The 24,559-nt window shown below is 41.2% G+C and overlaps 1 protein-coding gene across 1 annotated transcript in view; it reads right to left on the minus strand.

Moving 5' to 3' along the window:
- The window catches only part of STARD13 (StAR related lipid transfer domain containing 13), a 297,209-nt gene that overhangs the window by 158,458 nt on the left and 114,192 nt on the right, over positions 1-24,559 (minus strand). Inside the window, exon 5 of the mRNA XM_037375884.1 lies at positions 9,049-9,082. Within this exon, the coding sequence (XP_037231781.1) occupies positions 9,049-9,082 (34 nt within the window). The remainder of the gene's footprint in view (positions 1-9,048; positions 9,083-24,559) is intronic.

Consider the following 24,559-nt stretch of genomic DNA (forward strand, 5'->3'; position numbering starts at 1 on the left):
CATTCCCTTTTATTTTTCCATGTAGAAGTCATCCAAACCAGATTTCAAACATTGCACACTTCACAGTCTGTCCTTCCTATTTTAAAATTTGCAGCTAGTACTAAAAACCTGCACAACAATCGTCATGCAGACCTATGCCTTGCACAGTGTGTGCTGGGCAACTTCTTACCTGTTCAGTCATACTGCTTAATTTTAATCCATCATTGAACTGATGCTTAAGTCGGTAAAACTGATGTAAAACCATTGATTTTCACAAGAATTACACCAGGGGAAAATTTGTCCTTTTGCTTTAAAAAAAAAGTTGCCCTGACATACATCCCAGCCTTACATAACAGAGTCTTTGGGAACCAAGAAATACTCCAGGGTAGGTATGTACCCGTCCTGGTTTCAGCTGGGATAGAGTTAATTTTCTTCTTAGTAGCAGGTGCAGGGCTGTGTTCTGGATTTGGTGTAAGAACAATGTTGACAACACACTGATGGGTTTGGTTGTTGCTGGGTGATGTTTATACTAAAGTCAAGGACCTTTCCCTTTCTCGGGCCCTGCCGGCCAGAGGGCTGAAGGGACACAGGACACTGGAAGGGGACACAGCCAGGACAGCTGACCCAAACTGCCCAAAGGGATATTCCATGCCATATGATGTCACACTGAGTATAGCTGAGTATATAGCCGGAGGAAGAAGGAGCAAGCCGGGAGGTTTGGAGCGATGACGTTTGTCATCCCAAGTAACCGTTACGTGTGATGGAGCCCTGCTGTCCTGGGGATGGCTGAACACCTGCCTGCCCATGGGAAGTGGGGAATGAATCCCTCGTTTTGCTTTGCCTGCCTGTGTGGCTTCTGCTTTACCTAATAAACTCACCTATAAACTTACCTATCTCAACCCACGAGTTTTCTCACTTTTACTCTTCTGATCCTCTCCCCCATCCCGCTGTGGGGGGAGTGACTGAATGGCTGCACGGTACTGAGCTGCCAGCTGGGGTTAAACCACGACAGTACCTGATACAAACAAATTTCAAATAAAAGCCTAAAGCTATTACCTTCTCAGACCCCATGTTAAAAGCCAACACTTCGTCAAGGCTGGGACAGCAGTTTCCGATCCACTTAATAATACCCATGTCTGAAGGAACCTTTTGGCCATCTGCTTTCTCTAACTTGCCTTTTTTATTGCTCTGCCTTCATAAGGACACAGAGCCAAAATCACAACTGACAAATGCCATTATCTGCAACAGAATTATACACGAGATGCCTTTGGCATGTCTTTTGCGTTTGTATGCAACTCCAGCCTCCTCCTATTGCTGCACTTCAGCTGTGGCTTGACAGCATGGTGGAAATTACTAATTAGTTTTTGCCTTGTGCTGAGTGCTCAGTAAATACCAGCATCTCTATGCGCATTTCTGTCATAGCAACTTGCTGGCCTGGATGGAATCTAATACAGAGAACAGGAAGGGCAGAGACTGGATGGTTTTCATTTGAAAAGCTTGCTAAAGCAACTCTCCTGTTTCTTAGGAAGGTGCCCCTGTAGTTGACATTAACACTACACAGCTCTTTGTCCTCCTCTAGTGGCCCCGTCATATTTAGGGAGAAGCTTACGCAGTGGTTACTTCCTTCAAGTTAACTGCAAGGTGTTGAGGCTTGTGCCTAGAGATCCTTGCGTTCAATCCTAACATAAGCAACAGCGAAGGGTTTCATCTCTCTGGAGGTCTCTCATGGAAGTGGAAACTGGTATCTCTGACCACAGCTGGTCACAGCTACGTAGGCGCTGTGTCTTTTTGTGCCACGGTCATCTCCTCTGAGCAGAGGTTGCACCACAGCAGGTTGTTCAACAGCATGGAACAGTGCCATGGTCTGACTATGGTCCCACAAAAGGTCCTACTTTGCAAAAGGTCAGAAGCTGGCCGCTTTGTTGGCTGGCTTTACTGCCCCAAATAACTTACATTAAGCATATGCTCCAGCCAGAAGCATTCCTGTGTTGGCCTGCCTGACTTGCAAACAGCGCAGAACCTATCTCGCATCCTGAGCCTTTCAAAGAGGAGCTACGTGTCACTCCGATACAGCACAAAACCTCAAAAATTTAATCCTTAGGAACTGATCCTAAATAGTTAAGCATCAAGAACTGAACCTAGAGAACTGTTACATGAGGGAAATGTTTTCTAATGGAGAACACTAAAATTTCTGGAATTGCTACCCATCAGAAATGCTTCCTGTGAAAACAAAAGGCTCCTACTATGTGGCTCATTTTTATATCTGTGTGTGCTTCAGAGCTGTAATGCTTAGTTATCATTATAAACCACTAAAGATTTATTTTGCTGCTTGCATAATTTAAAATGTCTAACCATTAAACTTTTGAAGTTAAACCTTGCCCATGAAATAAAATACAAGGACCTAGCTTGAATTGTGGCTATCAGAGAAATCCGAGGGAAAGGTCTAATTGAAACAGAAAAACAGGTATACTAGATTTTTTTTGTATTATTCAATGAAAATTTTCCAGGCACTTGTTATTTTTTGAATAAATGTTAAATGCCAAAATGTGCCCTTTGCCATGACTTTTGGAAAACCCCACTTTAAAGAAAGTTGGTTGCTCAGATGCAATGGAGCTGAATATGGCTGTTTGTCCACAACCTTTGTCAGACATTTGGTCAGTCACAGAAGAAAATGACTTGGGAATCCTATGGCTCCCTATCTGACCTTCATTGCTGGAAATCAACACCCCTTAATTCCAACAGAGGCAAAACTTTAGAGCAATTTATCAATTTGCATTAGATCACCATTTACAGCAGGGTTCCTGTCATGTCTCAAGAGCAGTTAAAAACCCAAGCTCATCTATCAGCTATCTAGAGTTCAGCTCTCCTTAGGAGTGCAAGCTGTAAAAAAATGACTTTTTAGGTAAAATTTTTATAACACCTTAATCCTGAAACCACCTATATTTTCTACAGCTATTGGCTAGATTTTATTTTTAACATTTACTGGCTCTAGCCTTTTCAATATTTTTCCTTCTTACTAAGAATGCTGACTGAAAATCAGTTACAGAAAGAACTATGGAGCAGGGAAACGGAGGAAGATAATTAGAATGACACTGAATATCAGTATGTGCATAAAGTGTCTTTATACATTACTGCTTCATTGTTTCAGAAGGTTATTATATAAAATTCAGAGTATTCCTTAATAGATCAAGCTTTTGTCTATAATTCACATAATAAAACAATAAACATATGTATTTTTAATCTACATCTGTTGGGTTTTTTTAGAAACAGCCATATCCTGAGATATATATAGCAAGGGTTCTCGTTTTACTCTTGCCTTTGAGAGCTGAGGAACACAGTTTGCCTTCAGCTGCTCCAACGCATCGGTAGGAGCTGAGTAGCAAAGATTTGCCTTTTCAGAAGAACAAAGAAGGGGTTTGTTCTATCATTTCTGATTATGAAAGGAACATATAGGCAGGAAGAGGCAATCTCACTGCCTTATTTTGGGAGCCAGACTGGCACTGCACAGAACTTAGAACAGGAGCTAAATGAAAGGACCCTCTGATGCACTGATTGCAGGACAAGCACCAAGTCTACCTACTTCTAATTTGAGCAATACAAAGCCTAACTAGTTAAGAGGCCAAAGCCACCAAACACCTGGGTTTATTCACTCGCTTACTTTCAGTATACCACTGCTGAGGAAAACAGCCTGTTTATTTTTCAGTCCAAAATAAGCATCTCCACTTCGGGTTGGAAACATGTCAAAGTGACCCCACTTTGCTTTCTAGTAAATGCATGGGACCGTTGGATAAGGATGTTTTATTTTCCCCAGTTATTTAAGGTCAGATTCTCATCTCGGGTAAACTCTTGTAGCTGGAGCAATGACAGCATGGGACATGAGTACTGCCTAGGTCTTGGAAGGGACTGCAGAGTGTCTAACTCAGCTGCTTCTCTCCCCTGCAGAGGATGGGACAAGGGGGCTCATGGCCACAGCCTCAGCTCCACCTCCAGCACACTTGGCAAGCATCCATGGCAAGGGAAAGGCCAAACCAGATCACCTTCTCCATCTTCCCATGAGAAAGACAAAAGATCCCAGAGCAGTTTATAACATTTCCCTGTTCACAGTGCTATTAACCCGTAACTCCTGCCCAGGTACTGCAGCAAAGGTAAAATATAAACATGAGCACAAAACATTATATGACCAAGGAAACACAAAAATATGTAATCAGGGGGAACTACTGTACATGGGTTTGATCCTGTGATGAATCAAGCACCTGCAGTTTCTAACAAGAGCCAGACGGAGCTGCAGTTCCCTCTCAGTTCCCAGAATCAAGCCCTTTGTTGGCAGTTGTTCGTATTCAGCTGCTATACAGCACAGTTCTGGTTTCTTACACTGTGAAGACCTCTCCTTGAAGTCAATTAGCATTATGCCTGGACAAACATTGCAGGATCAGGTTATTTACTAAAGCCCTGGGACCACAACTGCCTCTGCTTGATTTTTGTAATGTATCAGCCAAGGACAGACAATTATCCATAGAGTACTTCTGAGATGGCCAAGGTCACATGAGGATTTTATCATATTACTGCAGTGCACCACCTTCCTTGCCAGCCCGTTGCTGTTCTGCTACAGACTACATTACCACGCATCAGCAAATACACGAGCACGCTGCTATATTTATAGTGTTTCATACATATCACTAAAATAGAGGATGTGTCAGCTTTTAATCTGACTTCAAATTTTTGTCAGCAAAGTAAAAGCTCATTTTCCCTGTCAGCGATGAAGTGTGCTCTGTGTTAGTCATCTCAAGCTACATGGTGATAACTTTAAAACACATTTGGCAGCTAGAATGCTCAAGAGGAATGGAATGATTTTTACAAGAGATATTACTAGAAGATAGTAAGGATGCATAGTGTCAGTCAGCCAGGTTTTAATAGTGACTACCACTAGGGTATCTAAAATTCCAGCAGCAATCTGATGATAAGAGGAGCAGCTAACCGTGTGCTCTGTGGTACCACAGCAGACAACTAGGACCTCCTGGGCTACAAGTCCAGAACAGAGGCAGGTGGTGCAGACTGGTTAGGTGTTATGTAGCTGGCAATATGAGAAGAAAAGCATTGATGACGATGACTTGAACAGAGTGATCTATTGCACGGCAATGGGACTGAGGCAGTCCTATTAACGACATCATCTATTAATGACGATAGAAAGGTGGTTTAATGGTTGGAACCACAGTTACCACCAGGATAGCCATGTTCATTCTCAGAGAAAGTAGGGTTCAGTAGATGAAGCCTGCATTTTCACAGATCTCAGCAAAGCTACAGAATATTTTTTACATATTCATAAACCTTGCTTATTCATGCCATCATGTACAAGCAGTACAAGTGTGAATCATCTTCCTGTCTGTCCTGTCTGCTGCTTCTACAGAAAGCCAACAGACAACTTGCTAACCTACAGACCAAGCCTGTTTACATGAAAACCAGCTTTTCCACTCCACAGTGCTGATTCTGTCTTGCAGCTACCCCTTGCGCTTTGCTAACTACATGGGTGACACCATGTTTGCAGCCTACGTCTAACTCCTAATAACATTGCTCTTACTTAGTAGTATGCAATTCTATAAATATATAAATTTACAAGTCTTTGTGGAACCCCATTTCAGCGCTACCCAGGGCTGTCCATCTCAGCCCCATGATGCTGCAGCAGGGCTGTTCCCCCACTCTGCCACAGCTCTGCCTGTCCATGGGACCTGACCTGCAGATTGGCATCCCATACCATCCTTGGCCCATCTTTGTCCCCAGGGCTCTGCCTGGCCATCCTGGAGCTGTGCCTGACCCTGGTCCCATGTCTGTCCCTGGTCCTCAGGGAGCCACTGGCTCATGCTGCACTCTGCCACTATTAAAGAAAACAGAAAGCAGAATAAATTGATGCCTCTAGACTGACATCATTAGTTAACATTTTTTCCTAATGCACAACTTTTTTTAATGGTGAAAACATCATTATTTCCAGTGCATGCACTGTTAAAAGTACTATTGTTATTATGTCTGGAAATAATGGTGCTAGGCCTGGGCAGCATGCAGCAACACCACCAGCAAACTTGTACTTCAAAGGAGGTTCCCCGGGATGGCTGAGAGGTCTGTGCAGCTGCAGCTTTTCTTAGGACACATTTCAGGTGTCCTGCCTAACACACCGCAAGGCACCCATTACAAATACAGGGAATGGAAGCCCCAGAATACTGCATTTTTTTTGTTAAATAACTGTAAAATAAACTAACAAATAACTGTAAAATAAAATGCAAGCGAGAGAACAACAGTTCAAAATGCAGGGGGGGGTGGTGGTGTTCCCTCTCTCACTCAGATATGGCTTATGTGGAGAACAACTAGAAGCCAAGAACAGCTCAGCCCTGGGGAAAGGGCTTCAGGAGCCCCCACCCTGGCTGCAGCAGCTCTGAGCTGCCCTGTGCATCCCCAGTTGCTGCTGGGACAGGGTTAGAGGAGCCGTCTCTATCCAAAGTGGCCGGTGCTGTAGGGTGGGGAGGGCAGGGTGCTGCCCCACTGTGACCCACCTTACTCCACGTAATGTGCAGGTAATTCCAGGTACTCCAGGAAATTACTCTTTTGGGCCTTGAGAGCTCTAGTTTGTGAGAGCTTTTCCCAACAAAGAGGTCGGAAGAAGAAATGACAAAAGAGAATAAGAAAGAATAAGAAGTGATAATGTAAGAGGAAAGTGGTGCAGAAAATGATCTTGAGCAGAAGAGTGCTGTGTTCTGTGCATGACCAATATGGGCAAGACAAGTTTTCTTCTCATGCAAGAAATTCCAAAACAGAAAAACATTTCTTATCCAGAAAGCCAAGAAAATATCAGAAATGTTTAAGAACTGCAAATCTAGAAGGAACCCTGTCCCTCAGTCCAAGACATAGATTTGGCCTTTTTTGTAATTTAAATAGTTTTCTCTTTTTTATTTTTAATGATTTAATGTAACAAATTTCAAAGCCAGAAGTTTCAAAGCTGAAAACTTTTAGATCGTCATATGTCAAAAAGTGTGCACTTGTTTTACAGAAATTATTTGAAATAGAAATTAACAGATGCTAACCTTTTCCTGTAAAATAGTTCAGTTTGAAGAAATGGGCATTTTCTGCCAGAAGCATTTTAATGATAAATTTATTACCAGCTCTCTCATATGCTAGATTTCGATGATTAAAGTTCCACCTCAGTGACCAAACTGTGTCAGAAAATGACCTGTCATCCTTCTTTCACACCCGTAGTTATCAAATTTTCAACCATCACGTTCAACTGTAAAGATGGGTCCTATACTTTATCTCTTTTTGTGACAAAATTAATGTAATCATAAAAGTAAAACAATTCCGAAATTAATCACAGTAAAAAATGGGAGCACTGCTAAAATAATCAGTTCTATTTAAAATGTATGTGCCATTGATGTGTTTTCCTTTTCTTTATAAAGCAAGTTGTCAATGTCACAGAGAGGTTTTGATGAAAGCAATGAAAACAATAAAAAAAAATGCTAAATCAATCTCAAAATTGATGGGATTTGTTTAGGTTTGGAAAAGCACAGGCATTTGTTTCCCTGGCAAATACTATCATGGAACAAATTCACATACAAGTCATAAAGCAGAAGTTGATGTGCACAGAACTTGCATAAAAAGACTTGTATTTACACTATGCTCAACAGCCTTCATGTTTTGTTGACCTGATGTTAAGTACACAAAGGTGAAATTGCCTACAGAGGCCTGAGTTTTCTAGGCCAGGGTTTCTGGCATTTTGCTAAGTCAGCACATTCGCCAGCAGAGCCACTGAATCAGTGACATCGGCTGCAAAAGGCTTCGTTCATCTGTTTCTAACTGAGTTAAGGTGGCCCTTGGAAAGAACTGAGGATGCAATTTAGAACAGAGACAGATGATACTCCGAGCAAGAAGAAATTACTGAGTTAGCGAACTAGCTTAAACTAGTCCTGCAGGCCAAAAAATGATACTAAGTCATCTAGGGACAGAGGGATAATTACAACAACAATGTCCAATTGCTTTCATTTTAATTGACACACACTGCATACATATTGGCTAATGAAACAGAAAAAGCAGTCGGAAATGGGTGACTCCAGAGGTCAGTTGTTTTATGACCGAAATATTTCTAGCTGGCAAAGGCTTTTCTGGGAATGACAATTCACTTAGACTTTGGGGACATTTCTTTTTGCAGAACTGTGGGGCTGTTATTAAATTCCAGTAACCCACATTCTGGAAAGCAGTTTCTTTTCTCTGTATTTCTTAATTGTGTTTCATTACAATTTAATAAGGACATTTACCCTCAATTAAGCAAATCATCCAAGCAGTTGCTTACGCCCTGTTGCAATGAATTGGTTTTGTCAAATGCGGGTTTAATTGTGTGTTAAGTATTTTGCTGAATCAGGATCTCTGTGTGTATATCCATCTATCCAAACCTTTCCTCAGCTCCTGGCACATAACATGGGGTTCAGGGTATCCATGTCTTTAACTCTGCTTACTGCTTTTATCATGGTGTCCCGCAGAATGTCAGCTGAATAATTTCCCCATAATGGTCAAACTCACTAATGCCGTTAATACTAACAACCACATTAACTGGCCAGCAAGCCCATGCTAAGGAGTGATTCAGGTACCGTGACTCTGCCGCTGGGGACACAGCCCTGGGTGGCCTGTAACTTCTTTTGGAAAATGTGCCTCTGTAACCAGCCTCTTCGCCAGACTCGACTGCTGTGCAAGCACCGAGCCAGAAAAAGCACTCAGGTACATCTCACCTCATGCCTGCCAGTGCCATGGCAAGTCCTTTAGTCCCACTCTGACACCAATAACAAATGCTTGGCTTTATCCCTGTTATTTCAGAACTCACCTTGCTAGGTGGAACTTGAAAGTTGCTGAATTATGAGCTTTCCCAAGAACCACGTAAATCCTACACCACCATGTCATGAACAAACGGTATGGAAGTGATTGCAGCAACTGCACTAAATCACTGAATATAATAGCAGAGATTCCCCTGGGTCCTCCATGAACGCATGCATGTCTACACAAGCCACCAAGAAACTTTCAAGAAGTAATGCAGTGTCTTACCTGCTTCTTCCTTACACAGCTTCTGAAACAGCACCTGTAAGAAACAAATTAATTTTTCTTTAATAGTGATAGGTTTTCTTTTCCTTCAAATAATTCCATATTTCAGGATGACGACACATGCCATTATTAATCATCACCGCCCCACACAATGCATAAACCTCAGAGCTCATCAATAAAAATCATGGGAAATATCCAGCTTTGCTTGCTGAGGACAGCCTTGTGCCCATTCCCAATCTGGGTCCACCTGTCTCGCAGAGACTGAGTCTAGGAGAGGTCTCTAGCAAAAGCAGGGTATGTTCTGCAAGAGGTCCAGCACACTGGAACATGCCTGAATGTGTCTCACAGTGCTGGTGGGGCTTGGTGAGCAGCACACAGGCTGCTGGCAAGACGTGTGAGCAGCTGCACCGACGGCTGGGAAGCATAGGACACTGTGGCTACAGCAGCCCGGGGCAGTAGAGTGATGGTTCTTGTTCACCTGTGACCAGGAGAGGGTCCTTCTGTCCGAGGGACGTGGTGAAACTGATTTGCCATATCGTTTTCTTCATATTTTTCAGCTCCCTGCTTTGGGTCTGCCATGCTAACTGAAAGTGGTACCATTAAAATCATACTTGGATGCACCTCTTGGACTGTTACTTTTCCCTTTAACAACTTTCAGTGCCCAAATGAGAAGGTTATTGCCTGTGATTAAATGCACATCACCCATTCTCCTTCCATATGATAGATCCATCAACTCTCCCAGCAATGCAGTCTGTAAATGAAACTAGCATAATAGGTGAAAACTAGCATAATAGTTGAAATAGGTGAAACTAGCATAATAGGTGAAACTGCACCTAATTTTTTTTTTTTTTTAATTAAACAGAAGGCTGAACTGATTCTTCCAGATACCAGTGAACTCACAGGTGTGAAGTGCCCATTTTGCAGCCAGCTGAAAAAGCAGCCCCTCCTGCGCCTCCCAGTGACACACTCCCTGTTCTTGTTATCTGCTTGTCCCCATATGGACAACCATCTGCACCTTTCCATCAGCTGCACCAAGCACTCCATTATCTCTTCTGTCAATATTACCTCTGTGGCACTAAAACTGTCTGTAAAAACATGGTTTTTATTTACCTTTTATTTGATGAAGAATTTTACTGAGATACTGGAAAATTCCTCCTCTAAGCACAGAACTGAATTGTCAAGCATGTCTTAATCATAGGAAAAGCACAGCCAGAGGACAGTTGTTTTCCCTTCCACAAGGCAATTTCATTGTAAAAAGGCCTCTTGCTCCGTTTGAAGGTCTGCCTGAGCAGCAGCTGAAGCTAGCCTGTCTTTAGCCAGCAGGGACCAAGTGAGGTGGCCACTTCAAGATGGGAAAATAACGAGTGGTTGAATCCGAATCAGGTTTTGTTAATGGCAATTTGTAGCTTGGCTTTAGCTCCAAGTTGAGGCCAGCTCTGGCTCCTGCACGCTGCTGCGTGCTTGCCTGGATTGAATTCTTTTGTATAGATTCATCCAGGCTCCTTTTTAATTTTAGCTCAGTGATGGTGAAATGCCCACAGAGACACGGAGCTGAGCCCCCTTCCCCAGAGATGGCCCACCAGTGCCGGGCTCTGTGGTACCTGCACAGAGCCTCGTGCCAGACCTTTTCTGCTCTTGCTCTTACACAGGCTGGAGGATTTGCCTCCCTCCAGCCTAGAAAGGAAGAACGTGCTTCTGATTCCGGTATCGCTGAAGAGGAAATTCAACTTATTTCTCAAGTCTATACATTGGCTCATTCTGCAAAGATTAAGAAGCAGAAACACAGCACTACAAGCCAAAATTTCTCTAACAGCATCACTTAAAAAGAGTCAGTGCTGAGCCCTCAGGAGAGGGCTCTAGCAGACGCATCTCACTTCCACAGAGGAATGAGAAATTCAGACACAGGCTGTGTTGATTGGCAAGGGACAGGCAAGTCCCACATCAGCGTGCCAGGTTTTTGGAACGCTTTTCTGAGCCAGGCACACCATTCTGCCCCCCGACTGTGCAGTGAGCCACATTGTTCTCAACCACCCTGCTGGGGACAGGCACCTGATTTTTAGCATCACGACTCTTGGCATATGCACAGTGGAGGCAGGTGCCTAAATCGCCACACTGAATCTTGGGATAAGCATTTCTTGAAGAATACATAAATGATATGTGAATCAAAATAAACATGTCAATCCTGCACAGATAGCTGGTTTCTGAGTTCTAGCGCAGCCAGAAGGGTACCAGCTATTAAAATCAAACCCAGGCTATGTTAACTTCCAAAATCTTTTTAGAATGCTGTACAGAAAGGATGCAAATTGTTGCTGGAACAATCCCAAGTGGCAACAGAAAGCTGCCAACTAAAAGTGATTTATGGAAATAATAATGATAATGCATTATATAACTGATTGCATAACAAAATACATTTATTGGAGGACTAGCATCCCATCTGAGCAGCATGGCACCATCTAATCATATATATAGAAACCATGGACCAAGAGAGTACAACTCTATCCAAAAGGCTGTTGCAGCACCTGCCACTATGAATAATAAAGAAATCATTTGCTTACAACTCCAGCTGTAGCAATTTTGCAAGTGGAAGTGTCAAACAAAAGCCAAAGACAAACACACTTTGCCAAAGCATGTAAACCAGCACACAGAAACCATAAATTTATTAGATACTGTGTCCACTTCTCCCCCCTCAGCAGTCCTGTGTCTCAGGGCCACCCCACATTCACCTACGCAAGCAAGCGTCCCTGAGAAACCTGCCCATGCAGCATCATGCTTTGCTTTATGATCAGGGCAGAACGAGCCAGTCTGGTGAATCAGGCAAGTCTACCCCCAGCAGCGGCAAAGTTAGTTCAAAGGACAACCTGCAATTAAGTGAAACTCAGAGGGCTCACCTACCCTGCTCAATTAAAGATGGCTGAAGCACCGTACCCAGGTCGGTTCACCTGACTCAGCAGCTCCAGCTTTGTTCCAAACTGCATTGAAGAGCAAGCCAGCTGTTGGAAAGCGTGCCCTCAGTAATGGGGACGAGGGGACACCTGGTGCCACTTGGCCTTGGGATTGGTTCCTGGCCAGTATTTATACTGCCCTGTAAACATAGCCTCCAAGTCCATAGTATTAAATTTATGGGTCCTGTACAGGTGAACAAGATGCCTAGAGAATTTGTTGGAAATCATTACCTGAACCTGAAGCTGTAAAGCAAGATGAAAATAAAGTCTCTGTTCAACAGGTATCTAAAACCACAGACACTTTTAAGTGTGTGTCATCCCATTAAAGCCACCTTTCACTTACAGAACAGTGCATGTGAAAAGGTGTATTTGGGGTACTGAGCAAAGAAGGGAAGCAAAGCTGTGGATCTGTCGGGAGGAAAGTGAATACAGTGCGTTTATCAAGAACCTGAGAGATTTTCCTGAAAGGCATTCTGCATGGAAACAAATTACTCGAACTCCCTGGATTAAGTGGAAGTGAAGGTAGAAGCAAACCACTGGTATTATGAACTCAAGAAGCAAAAAAAACGCACTCATCAAAAAGTTGTTTCTCTGACGTATACGTAATCTTTCATGGTTATAAGTAATCAGGGCATGGAACTCATCAAACAACTGGATTAAATGATTTAATAATGCCCCAGTAAGCTTATTGTCACATAAAAGCTTTTTTCTGACACAGAAGATGAATATGAAATGGTTGACTTGAACAACAAATCCATTTTAATTTGCAACTGCACAGGGATTCTGCAATGCCAGCCAATCCCATAATATCATATACCATTTAAAAGAGGAAAAAAATAAAAAACAACAAAAGACCACCATTTTGTATCTAAGTCTTCTGCTTCCCTCTTCCCCATCAATTCCTATTAGCTCTTTTATGCTCTAATTTCAAATACTCCCAAATCTGCCACTGATATTTCAAAGTACCTGTCAAACTGTAATTATTCACTCTCAGGGAATGACACCCTCCAAAAAAAAAAAAAAAAAAAGTAATTAGTGTATCTGTCCAGCACGCAAATAACTCTTCTGGCTGTTTAATAAAAAGACAGAGAACTTGCTCGACATCGATATGGCATCAAAAATATCACTGCTATCAAATAAACCCTGGCATTTTGACAGGACTGCTTGACATCTGCTGTTAATAAAAAAGGCTTTGGATTCTGCAAGCTTATGTTCTGCGGTAAGCAACCAGCAGCAGCACCACGCTGCAACACAACACTTCCTTCTGCAGAAAAAAGGATAACGCTGTATGACTTCTCACTGGTTAACCAATAGAGAAGGAAAGCACTCTGAGCTAGAAATGTCCTGCAAAGTATAAAGATGGAAAGTCCTGCTGGTTCTTCATTCTAGCAATTTAATAATCTGCCAGGCTTTAATTAAAGTGACATATAGACGGTTCTAAAGGAGGAAACAAGCAATCCACATGCAAAACTCTATCATCTGATTAGCAGGTTTATTAGATCCTTTCAGAAAGATGTTGGCAGAAGGAAAGAAAATCCCAGTTCCTACTTCAAAATAAAATTCTACAGCCCCAAAGGGGAAGTAATATTATGACTCTCAGCAATGTCAGCCTTAACTTGAAGTTTCTCGGCCCCACCAACGAGATCTTCAGTCTGGATTACACCTCCAGGTTCCCCAGAGAGGGTTAGTTAACAATAATGGCAACATTGCCATTATCCCACAGAAAACTGCCGACACTGCTGTGTCAGAAATCCGATTTCTCTCAGAGTCTCGGAACCAATCTTTGGTATGGGCTTGACAGCTCTGCTGGATTTAGGTGCTTATGTTGTATCTTCAAAGGCTGACAACAGGGCTCATAAAATACAACCACTATGGAGGTGTTTTTAGAGACCATGTTTAACATACAGCCTGAGCGTTATTAGAGAAGTCGCTTGGGGCATGGAAGACAGATCTTCTTGGTTGGATGGGATTCAGCTTCATACCTGCTGCATCACAATTAGTTGGCCTCCTCACCAGGTCAGAAAGTAGGGGGAAGGGGAAATTCTCAGTTTCTTCCACTGAAGCTGAGCTATTGCACTGCAAACGGTTCGTGACTGATGGGCTCAAAGAAGGAAAAAAGAGGAAACAGGTTCCCGCTCTGCAGTTGAGCTTCTTTCACCAGAAGCATGACCAGCAGGCTGAGGGAGGTGATTCTCACCCTCTGCTCTGCTATCATGAGGCCTCACTTGGAGCACCACACTCAGCTCTGGGGCCCCAAACATGAGACATGGACCTCTTGGAGCGAATGCAGAGAAGGGCCATGAAGATGATCAGAATGCTGAAGCACCTCTCCTATGAAGACAGGCTGAGAGAGTTGGGGTTGTTAGAGAAGGCTCCAGGGAGACCTTATAGCAGCCTTCCAGTACTTAAAGGGGGCCTACAGGAAAGATGGGGAGGGACTCAAGGGATGTAGTGATAGGATGAGAGGTAATGGCTTTAAACTGAAAGAGGGCAGATTTAGATTAGCTATTAGGAAGAAATTTGTTACTGTGAGGGTGACAAGGCACTGGCATAGGTTGCCCAGAGCAGCTGTGGCTGCCCCATCCCTGGCAGTGCTCAAGGCCAGGCTGGATGGGGCTTTGAGCAGCCTGGTCTGGTGGAAGTTGTTCCTGCCTATGGCAGGGGGGTTGGAAATCAATGATCTTTGAAGGTCCCTTCCAACCCGAACCATTCTATGATTCTATTCTATTCAGTAGGGAAACTTGGGTCCAGGTTCTCTTTTCAAGACTTTTTAATATTTGGAATAAGAAAACATTATTAAGAACTTGAAGTTTTTAACACTGTTTTCATCATGGTATTTTAAAACAGTGTAAGACATTAAGACTACCGGCATCACTGATCAAGGTAGTCTTGTTCCTCAGATGAAGGTTAGCTTCAGCAGGGGTATTGGTACTGGACTGGACAGAGTGCCCTTGCTGGACCCAAAGCCCAGGGTGCACTTATGAGCCCTTGAATCCACACTGCGTAACTGCTGGGTCACCCTTAGCTCCATTTTCAACCGCTCCAATTAACTATCTATAAATTAAACCTTAGCATGGTTCAAGAGATTGGGGACAATCCCAAATAGCAGAATTGAGGTAGACTCTGCTCTAGATCTGCTTCTTGCTACCCTGCAGAGTCTTCCAGCACCATCTCTGCATCCTTTGTACCCTTATACACCTCATTGTGCCATACCCCGTGGCACGCAGCACATGTCCGCTCCCTGAAACCCTCACCTCGTAGCTTTCACTGCACCGTGGGTACAAAGGTCGCATACACGAAACAATAATAGAGTCACAGGACCCCACGAGACCGCAAAGAGCACAATGGAGAGCAAGGCTACTCCTACAGAGGACAGACACAGTCAGTCTGCTCTGCAGACTGTACACACCTTGTACACACCTATCCTAAACAATTGAACTTTAAAGTATTTCCCCTATGATAGCTTAAAGCACTGCTGTCTTAGTGACAGATGGCTACTTCAGGGGTTCTCAAATATAATAATGTTCCATGCTTTTGAAGTTGCACAAATCTATAAAAAATAATGAATATTGTTCCAGTTACTGCAAAAAAAGACATGTAGTCCAAATACCTATCAGCTTACTTGAAATTAATGGGTACATGTACCCCAGCAAAGCAGAGATTAAGCCAGTTTTATAAATGAACATTTATAAAACTTGATGCAAGTTGAAAGGATTTCTAAAGATTCGTCCCTTCTCTAACGTAGCTCATTGAGACATTTGCTGCTATCTAACCTACTTTAGTGTGTACTGAAAGTGAACTGAACTGGTCATAGATGAGCCTAGTTCTGTGTAAGCACTGCGGACGCAGTGTTTGCACAGACATTTTAAACCTCTGACAATTCATCTCGTTTTCCTGAGATCTATGTAAAGTTTCAAGCAGTTGTCAAGAATGGAATGTAAATAAAATAAACTGGGTTTCTCTGCAGCTGACATGAAGAAAATCTAATTTCAGGATTCTAATTTATTTCTTTGCTTTAAACTGGCAAAATCATATAAATTGTCTTTTTCCTGGTTTCTCTGAAGATCTAGCATATAGAACCTTTCAATGCTGTGCAAAGAAAATTGAACTCTACTATTTTATAATAATATTTCTAAAATGAGCTGAAGAGATTCAAGCATCCTGAAGAATTCAGAGGACACAAACCTTTTGAAAATCATAGACTTAATATTCTGAGTTGTACTCCAAAACAATGAAACACTATAAATATTGCCTGCAGACATAAAAGCATATTTGATTATTGTGCACAGCTTTGAAGGACTTGTAATGAATATCTGAAAATTATTTTCCCTAGTTTAGTGTTTTAGTTTGCAAAATAAGACCTGATTTTAAAATGCATTTTACTTTATTCTAAGTATTTCTTTCAAATTTTACCCCAAGATCAGTGCTGACTTGAAAAGCATTGACACAGAAAGAAAGATTTATTCAATTGTTTTCTTCTGTTTGCTAGAAATCTGTACCTATTTTGCCCATGTACTATAGATAAAAGTCCAGAAAGTAATGTGACATTTCATGTGGCTGTAGTTCTGAAAGCTTTGATGAAACAGAAAACTGGCTGGAAACTATTTTACAGTGAAAACTTTTGAATGGCTTCTGAATGATGAAAAAGGTTTACAGTAAGTGGAGCCAAGCAATAATAAAATCTGTTACAATGAAAACCATTTTAACAATGTTCAAAGTGAAATTAGAAGAAAACAAATGAAAAGACTAACAGCACAGGAACATGCATTTTAATAACTGTAACTTATCATAACTAACAAAAAAATTGTATTAACAGACATGGGAGATTTTTACTTGTAGCAGCTGCTAGTATAGTTTCAAAACGTCAAGCAGCTATGGCACTGATGGTTATGCCCAAGTTTTTATTGAGGAGGATTTGGTTCCAACACATGAGGAGCAACGACTTGCAGTGAGTGTTAGGGTGTGCCTCTGCGGTGCTGGTTATGATACTAAACCAGTCCAGTTGCTCACTTTGCCATCAGATTGGAAGATGCCATTCACCCCTGTGGCTCAGCTGGCCACCCTATTCATCTTGCACCAGCATTGGTACTCACCTTGACAAATGGGAAACAAAAGCAGCAGAACATTGATTTTATCCTCCAGAAGTTTCTGCTGTTTAATTTGCTGCTTTTGTCACGAGACCTCCGTTACAGCTACCATTTCCTCTGTCTGACACGTTGCTCTGATGTAAGTGCTTTGTTTAATATTCTGTAATTTCATTTCTTTGATATAATTATTCTACATTACCTTTGCTTCTCCTATGGTTTCCTCTATGGGAAAACATGACACTGTTTGCTATGCTGTGGTGGTGGATTTTAACTCCATCCTTCCCTTCATAGCTCTGGCTCTGCCCTTACAGGAATGATGACTGACGTTGCAAATGTTACAGTGGTTTGAAGCTGCAGCCCTGAAGAGCTAACTATCTGGTCTCCTAAATTTGGCCCCAGTACAACTAGCTGAAATTTGAATATGAAATATTTCCTATTATTTAATAAACAGCGAAAAGCCTCTGCGTTGAGAAGTGCCTCTTAGTTGCTGACTATGCCATGCCACATACGCAGGTGTGCTCAGATACCACCATTCACCTTAGGGAAACAATATGTTGCTGTGGTTTGCAACTGATCCACAAATCCCACAGAAGGATGAGAGCAATGATACCAGAATAAGAAGCAGTAAGTTGGAGACTCCTCTTTGTAGCCAGCTGGATGCACCTGAGAGACAGAATATAGATGTCCCACTGCAGAAACAGATGCCCCTGGTCCCCTCAAGGTGACCAGGGCAGCCACATTGCTCTGGTCCCATCCAGTAAAAAGTGGTGACGTACCATAGCACTTCCCACTTTTGTGCTTTTAAATAGGATTTTATAGTAGTTGATACTTTAAAATCTAACTAAAATCTAACCTGACAGTTTGGTATTGTGTTCTTGCACAACCAGGAGCAAAGCAGGTGCAGGCAATCTCCAGCATTTAGCTACAGAATCAGTTTGAGGAACGTGCATCCAAGTTTGGCCCACATACGTACTGAACGTTTAGTTCATCCTTCCCAATTCCCAATACCCACCCTCTGCAATCACTTCCTTACAGGACACAGTTTTGCCATGTCTCAGCAAATATATTTCTAATAATAACAAAAAACAAACAAACAAAAAGTCTTCTTTGTAATGCTTTTACCTTTGGCAAGTCCCAGGAGCTCTTAAGTCATTCTGAACTCTGGACTCTGCAGCAGGACTAACATCAACATGCTCAGCACAGCGCAAATATCAATTAATGTTCAGTCCTGTGTTAAGATAACCGGTTATGCTTCTGTATAAACAAAGACATGAATAAAAATGGAGATAACAGCATTGTCACAATACATGTGTGTGGGTCAGGTGGAAATGTGATGGGGCAGAGGTGGGACAAAGAAAGACAAAAAGAAGAGCAATGACTGCCAAATGGAGATGGAAAATCCTGGAACAATACAGTGAGTCACACATTGCTATCATTTTTACCCTCTTGAGTAGGAAGAAGTGCTATATCTATTTTAAAGATAAAATGAAGTGGGAAAGTTACAAGAGGTCACACAACAACAAAGAGAGGCATGAAATGGTATGGGAAATGAATGACCACTGAAGCAAACAGCAGCTAGCAGTAAACCATGGCAGAAGATGAAAACCAAGCCTTGTGAGCGCTGGCTAGAGCTGTGGTGGTGTTATAGCTTGGCCCAGGGCAGCACTTAGCTGGGAATGAACTTCAGGCTGCCATTAGCCGCAGTTTGTTTTCACTATTGAGTGTCCACAGAAATGTTTCATGATGGCTAGGCTCTAAGTGGATATCAGGTATTCTCCTTGACAAGCAATAAAGCTAATCATCATAATATAACCTCAATGAAAAATGCACTTTTCCCAGTAAACCGATGTACTAGTAATCAGTTAAAATCTTGGTCAACATTTTATGCTTTTTGAGGAAAAACAAAAGATGTTTGTTTAGTGGTCAGTTTTCAGTAAAAGGTACAGCAGGGATATGGGAAGAGTGAAGTATTTTATTCAAAGAGTTACTGAAAACTACAGGAATTGTGCATAGCAGAAGCATTCTCCCTGAGAACACCTGTGGGAAAATGTTAGGTAGCACGTTTGCCTCTTCTAGTGTGCCAGCAAAGGCCGATGCCCTTCAGAGAAGCAGAGATGCCGATTGGTTTGTATCTTGTAATTACTATATAGATTTTAATCTTTAAACGACATTTCAGTATTGGAAACCTGCTGTAAATCCTTTTCAATTTCTGATCAATTTTCTTTGATTTCCTGTGTGTTTTTGTCTTTGTTAGCAGTTTGCTTTTATACAACATTTAAAGAAAAATCTTTCCCATGCCTTATTTTCCCATGGGAATGACATACTTTCCCTTTGGGAGATTTCATAGCTCTCCCTCTCTAGAACATAATGTCTTTCAGTATCACCAGCACCAGCTAAGATGATGCCACCCACCTCACCACCTCAACACATCCACAGAAAACTCAGAAAAGGTATTTCAGAAACGACCACTCCATTGCAAATTCTGGTGTGGTCGTAAGAAAAAGAACACTTAATTGTGATGCATATCAACTTTGGTTGTTTATTTTCAGAATGAACTCTTCAACCCATATAAATAGATGGAAATGCATTCGTGTGATGGTTGTAAAATTAATATTTTCATAGAAAATATACACTTCCCTTTGCAGTGGGGTTCACTATGTCTTCTGCTTTGAGCAAATGCCCAGGTGCAATTCGGATAACAATGATGTAAACACCTAAACAACCTCAAAGCTCTGTGTTCCCAGTCATTTGCTTTACCTTTTGCCTCACCTGCCAAGATTATACAGAACAGTATGCCCAAGGTGAGAAAAACTGGGTGAATTTACGGCGAGTAAGGAACACGTGTGAACTGAGTACATCAGGGCTGTAACGCAGCAAAGGACCAACACACACGTATGGTTTGACATGATTTAGATGAGGCATGCTTGATGTGAAGCATATGCTTAAATCCAATTATTTTTATACGCTAACTGTGGTGTTGGGCTGTATTTGACGCAGCTCATTCTGGAGAGACTGGAGCTGGAATCCTCCATTACCACAGACACATAATGCATGAAACATAATCACCCCTTCTCCCCCTCCCCAAATAAATATATACACACACACACACACATATATATATACACACACACACAAAATTTTTTTCCCTTCAAAAATTGCTGAGGTTCTGAGAGAGCAGAAATGTGTGTGCCCATATACTGAAGGTGCTGCTGGCTTAATCTGTGACCTCCAGCAAGTCCATGCAGCACTGACTGACTGAAGGAATGGACGTTCTTCAGCTAGTCATGAGCATCTCCACCCCTGCAGTGACATTTGGATTAATGCTGTCCAGACCAAACCCTTAAGCAGTTTGGTCTCTAACTTCTGCATCTGTACCACTACCAATATACGTGTCCAAAACCTAACTGAAAGCCAGAAGTAAAAGATGTTAGGGTACCTACAACCATAATCGTATTTATCATTTATAATTTCTTGTCATACAGATATCTATAATAAAATGCCTGTACAGAAAGATTAACACCTTGACTTTTCTGCATCACACCATGTTTAAAATTATTGGCAAAAATCACAATGAGTTACTTATTTGTCTGCATGCATCCTTCTCTTGCAACAGAAAAGAGCAGATATTTGTTAAGGACTAGCTCGAATTCTCTCCCCCTCTCTCACTCATTCTCACACACACACGCATTCCTGCATACCCTAAAGCAGCTTCAAACTCATTTAAATATATGTAATACTCACTCAAGCTATTTTAAAGCAAAAAAAGATATACTTCTTGAAACAGAATAAAATAACTACCCACAGACGGGTTTTAAAATCAGCATGTATTATTTCTCAGCTGTCATGGACAGCCAAAAATAATATATTCACAGAACTATCTCCATACCTTATGCTCCCATATGATGAACTGATTTTATGCTTCCCTGCAATGCAGACAAACATTTTATATCTCTCTCTTTTTTTTTTTGTAGCTAAGCACTATGACCTTCCTAAAAATATTCAAGGATCCTTTAGTGGAAAGCTCCTCAATCTTCTCACACTGTTACTGTTCTCGGTAGCTCAGTATGATCTCTGAACTGAATTTCAGATTATATAATTCCAAAAAAAGTGGTATTAGGTAAATTTCACATGATTAAAATAAGAAGAAATATTTCATAGCATTGCCTAACATTTATGACAATATTTGTTGCATAATTTTTGTACCATTCACGTGCATATCATGGCTTACAACTAAACACTGACACAAATAATGAAGATTTTTCTATCACCTTGTGTATCTTGCTGTGCTTAATCACCGTGGGACAAATATTATCCTTCTCTGTTTTCCATTTCATAATTCAAGTTAATGGCCACTGCTTGAAATTTGTTTTCACAGTTAGATGTAGGGCACTATTCATCTTTTGAGAAGCACTGATTTGACAAAACCCACCATTGCTTCTGCTGGTCTTAAATCAAGGTAGGTCTGATTTATATGAACTGAAAGTCAGGTCCAACAATAATAAACTTTTAAAGTGAAAATTATTGCTGTCAACTCTGAAAATGGAAAAACCCAGCAGTAAACGATGCACCTACTGATCCACATCTATCCTCTGTATTGTTTTACTCGCTCAACCATAATGACCGAAAATAATACTAACTCACAACACCACATCTGAACTCAGGAAGCTGCTATTGCTACTGCTATTCTGCTTTTAAAAGTATTTCCTAATTGGTGTATTCTAATGTTCCAGGAAAAATTAGAACATGAAACATTTGAAAAGGGCTCTCAGTGGGCAAAATCTACTAATTAATGCAAGAAAAGAATCTCAGCTTCCTCTGTCCTCTGGCAAGGCTTCTGGACTACTGTCAAAATGCACATCTGTCAGCAACCTTGGTGATTCCAGCTGCTGGAAAACTGACTGCTGAGATGCCTCCTTACCTTTACAGCTTGAAATTTATTCCAGCATGGAGACATAAACTTGATCAATAATTGTTCTGTTATATTTTTGTTATATTATGGTGGGGGATGATCGTGGCTCTCCCGAAGTTTCACGGCTGTAAGCTAACTAGTTCCCCACTTGTTGGGGACCTCTATGCTTTATAGAAAACGACAGCTGTTAATAACACCTGGATATATGGATAGGGAAAAAGCTGCAGGACTTTCCAACAGAAATTCCATCTGAATAATCAGACCTGCTAGGGAGCAGTGTTGATATCACCAAGATATCCACTGCTCTAGAGACAATCGTGTGAAACAGCCACGTCTGCGGGTGCAGAGCACTCTGCAATTGCCCGAGTGTTAGTATGTTTTTATGGTAGATGGTGGAAAACAATTGGCACCAAATCATGCTTCCCTTTGTTACTTAAACTAAGAAAGTGGAAAAAGTTCTACCAAGACTTAGGTAGCTCTCCAAAGAATAAATAATAAACAGAATAAAAATTAAAAAAAAGAAACAGATAAAAGAAGAAATAAAAATGTAACGCACACAATTTTTTCTGTCATGGGGAATAAATGTCTTTTCAAGAAAAGACGGGTAGGTCTTGACTTAATCTAGGACCTACCACACTCATGAGAGCTTGAAAGGAGACCATCAGATATATAGAATCTTACTATGAGCTGCTAGAGATTAATTCCACTGTGAATTAATTATAGAACGTCTGGAATTTTGATCTGCTTATTATGTAAGTTCAAATGTTTCATCCCTTACAGCAATAGCTGTGGCTTAATGGCCACTTGCATTTTCACATTCAGGACCCTCCAGTATTTTTCGGCTGTCTTTAAAACCCATCCCTCACTAGAAATACCTATTAACGTTTTACTGCTGATGAAAAGAAGAAACATTCATTTAAAACATTAAATGGCTAAGTGTTTACACTAAACCAAACACGATGGCATAAAATAAGATACAAGGATGTACTCCGTGACAGTATATTTTAGCTCATCAAGTATAACAGCCATGCACTCTGCCAAACCTCCTTATCATGTACATGATTAAAGAATGAGAATATGTAATTCTGGGCAGATGATTTAAGAAGGGAAGAGAGGCCTTACCTATAAATTAACTTGACTGTGAGTTTAAGGAACTATCATTATTTCACTGATTTTTTCATATTTCAGAATCTTAGTATCCCTTCAGTCTGAATGCATAGCTATGCAAGCTGAATCAGGTACCAAACACTGGGTGTATGTATTATCATGATACATTACTTGGAGCTGTTCCTCCAATCTTCATGCTAAACATTCTTAAGGCTCCTTATAGAAAATAGTCTGATTTCTTGCTGCATTTTCTTTACTACATATTGCAATATTCACCTTCACTCTACACTAAATCTAATATAATTAATATCCAATCTTAGGCAAGCCTAAGCTCATTCTTGGCTAAAAGGCATTCTAGCAAGAACATGGTGAGTTTAGTAAATAATCAGTCAGACAAATGACAATTCTAGGACGACTTTTATCTTAAATAGTTCTAGAGGAAAGAGAAAGAGACTCGTATTACCTTCCACACAACAGCTATTCCACATTTGGTACCAGAATGTACCCTCCTCTCTTATCTCCAGAAGTCTTAGCATTTTTGATTGTGTTGCAATTTTGCAGTACGCTACCTGTCAGCTTTTTGACAGTCACAGTGGCTTTGAGTACCTGTTGAGAGCTTTTTTCATATGAGCTTAAAGCACCAATTCAAGACAGCAATATGGGAATGGAGCAGCTTACTATTAACATAGTATTATAATATTTTATTACTTACATTACAAAACACCCCACATTCAGGATGCAACCAGAAATAAAATCACTTTTTTATAGGAAGACACAATATAACAAAAACTAGGTGAAAAACCATACATGTGTATAGGATGGAAAGATGATCTTGCATCAAAGACCTTAGAGCCTAGTTGAGACTTTCATTCTAGATGCTACAGAGAACCCGACATGCAACTGTGAAGGGAACAGACATTGCTCAGTTGTGTGTCTGGTCTCAAAAAGGTAATCCAAGCTTGGACCTCAAGTGAATGTAGAATAAAATGTGTAAGCAGGCACATAAGCTCCATAGGGGACGAGGAGCTCAGAAATGCCCGGAGCTCAGCATTTCACACCAGCCAGTTGTAGATTTCCATGCCAGGATAAAGGCTATACAGATGGCACTCCAGAACTATAGCTTTCACCAGTACAGGATGCTCAGGTGCCTACTGCATATGTTTACAGTTTCAGAAGTTGTGCCAGTGGTTAACAGATGCAAAAAAAGAGGTGGTCTTTCTCCTGCCTGCCACTAGTTCTGCCTCTAACAATGTTTGCGATTAAAAACAAACCTGCCCTTTTGCATACACAAGGAAATATGTATTTACAGGTGATTTCAACATGGCACTAATTTGCAAAGATACTCTGTTTCAGCAGCCACTCCTGATCATAAAGCAGAAGATTATGAGAAAAATCCAAGAAAAAAAATGTAATTAATTCCTGGCAAGTTTTACATTCCCCTTTAAAAAAAATTACGTACACCCTCCCTT

Source organism: Falco rusticolus, chromosome 2 (genome assembly GCF_015220075.1).
Source record: "Falco rusticolus isolate bFalRus1 chromosome 2, bFalRus1.pri, whole genome shotgun sequence".
Lineage (NCBI taxonomy): Eukaryota > Metazoa > Chordata > Aves > Falconiformes > Falconidae > Falco > Falco rusticolus.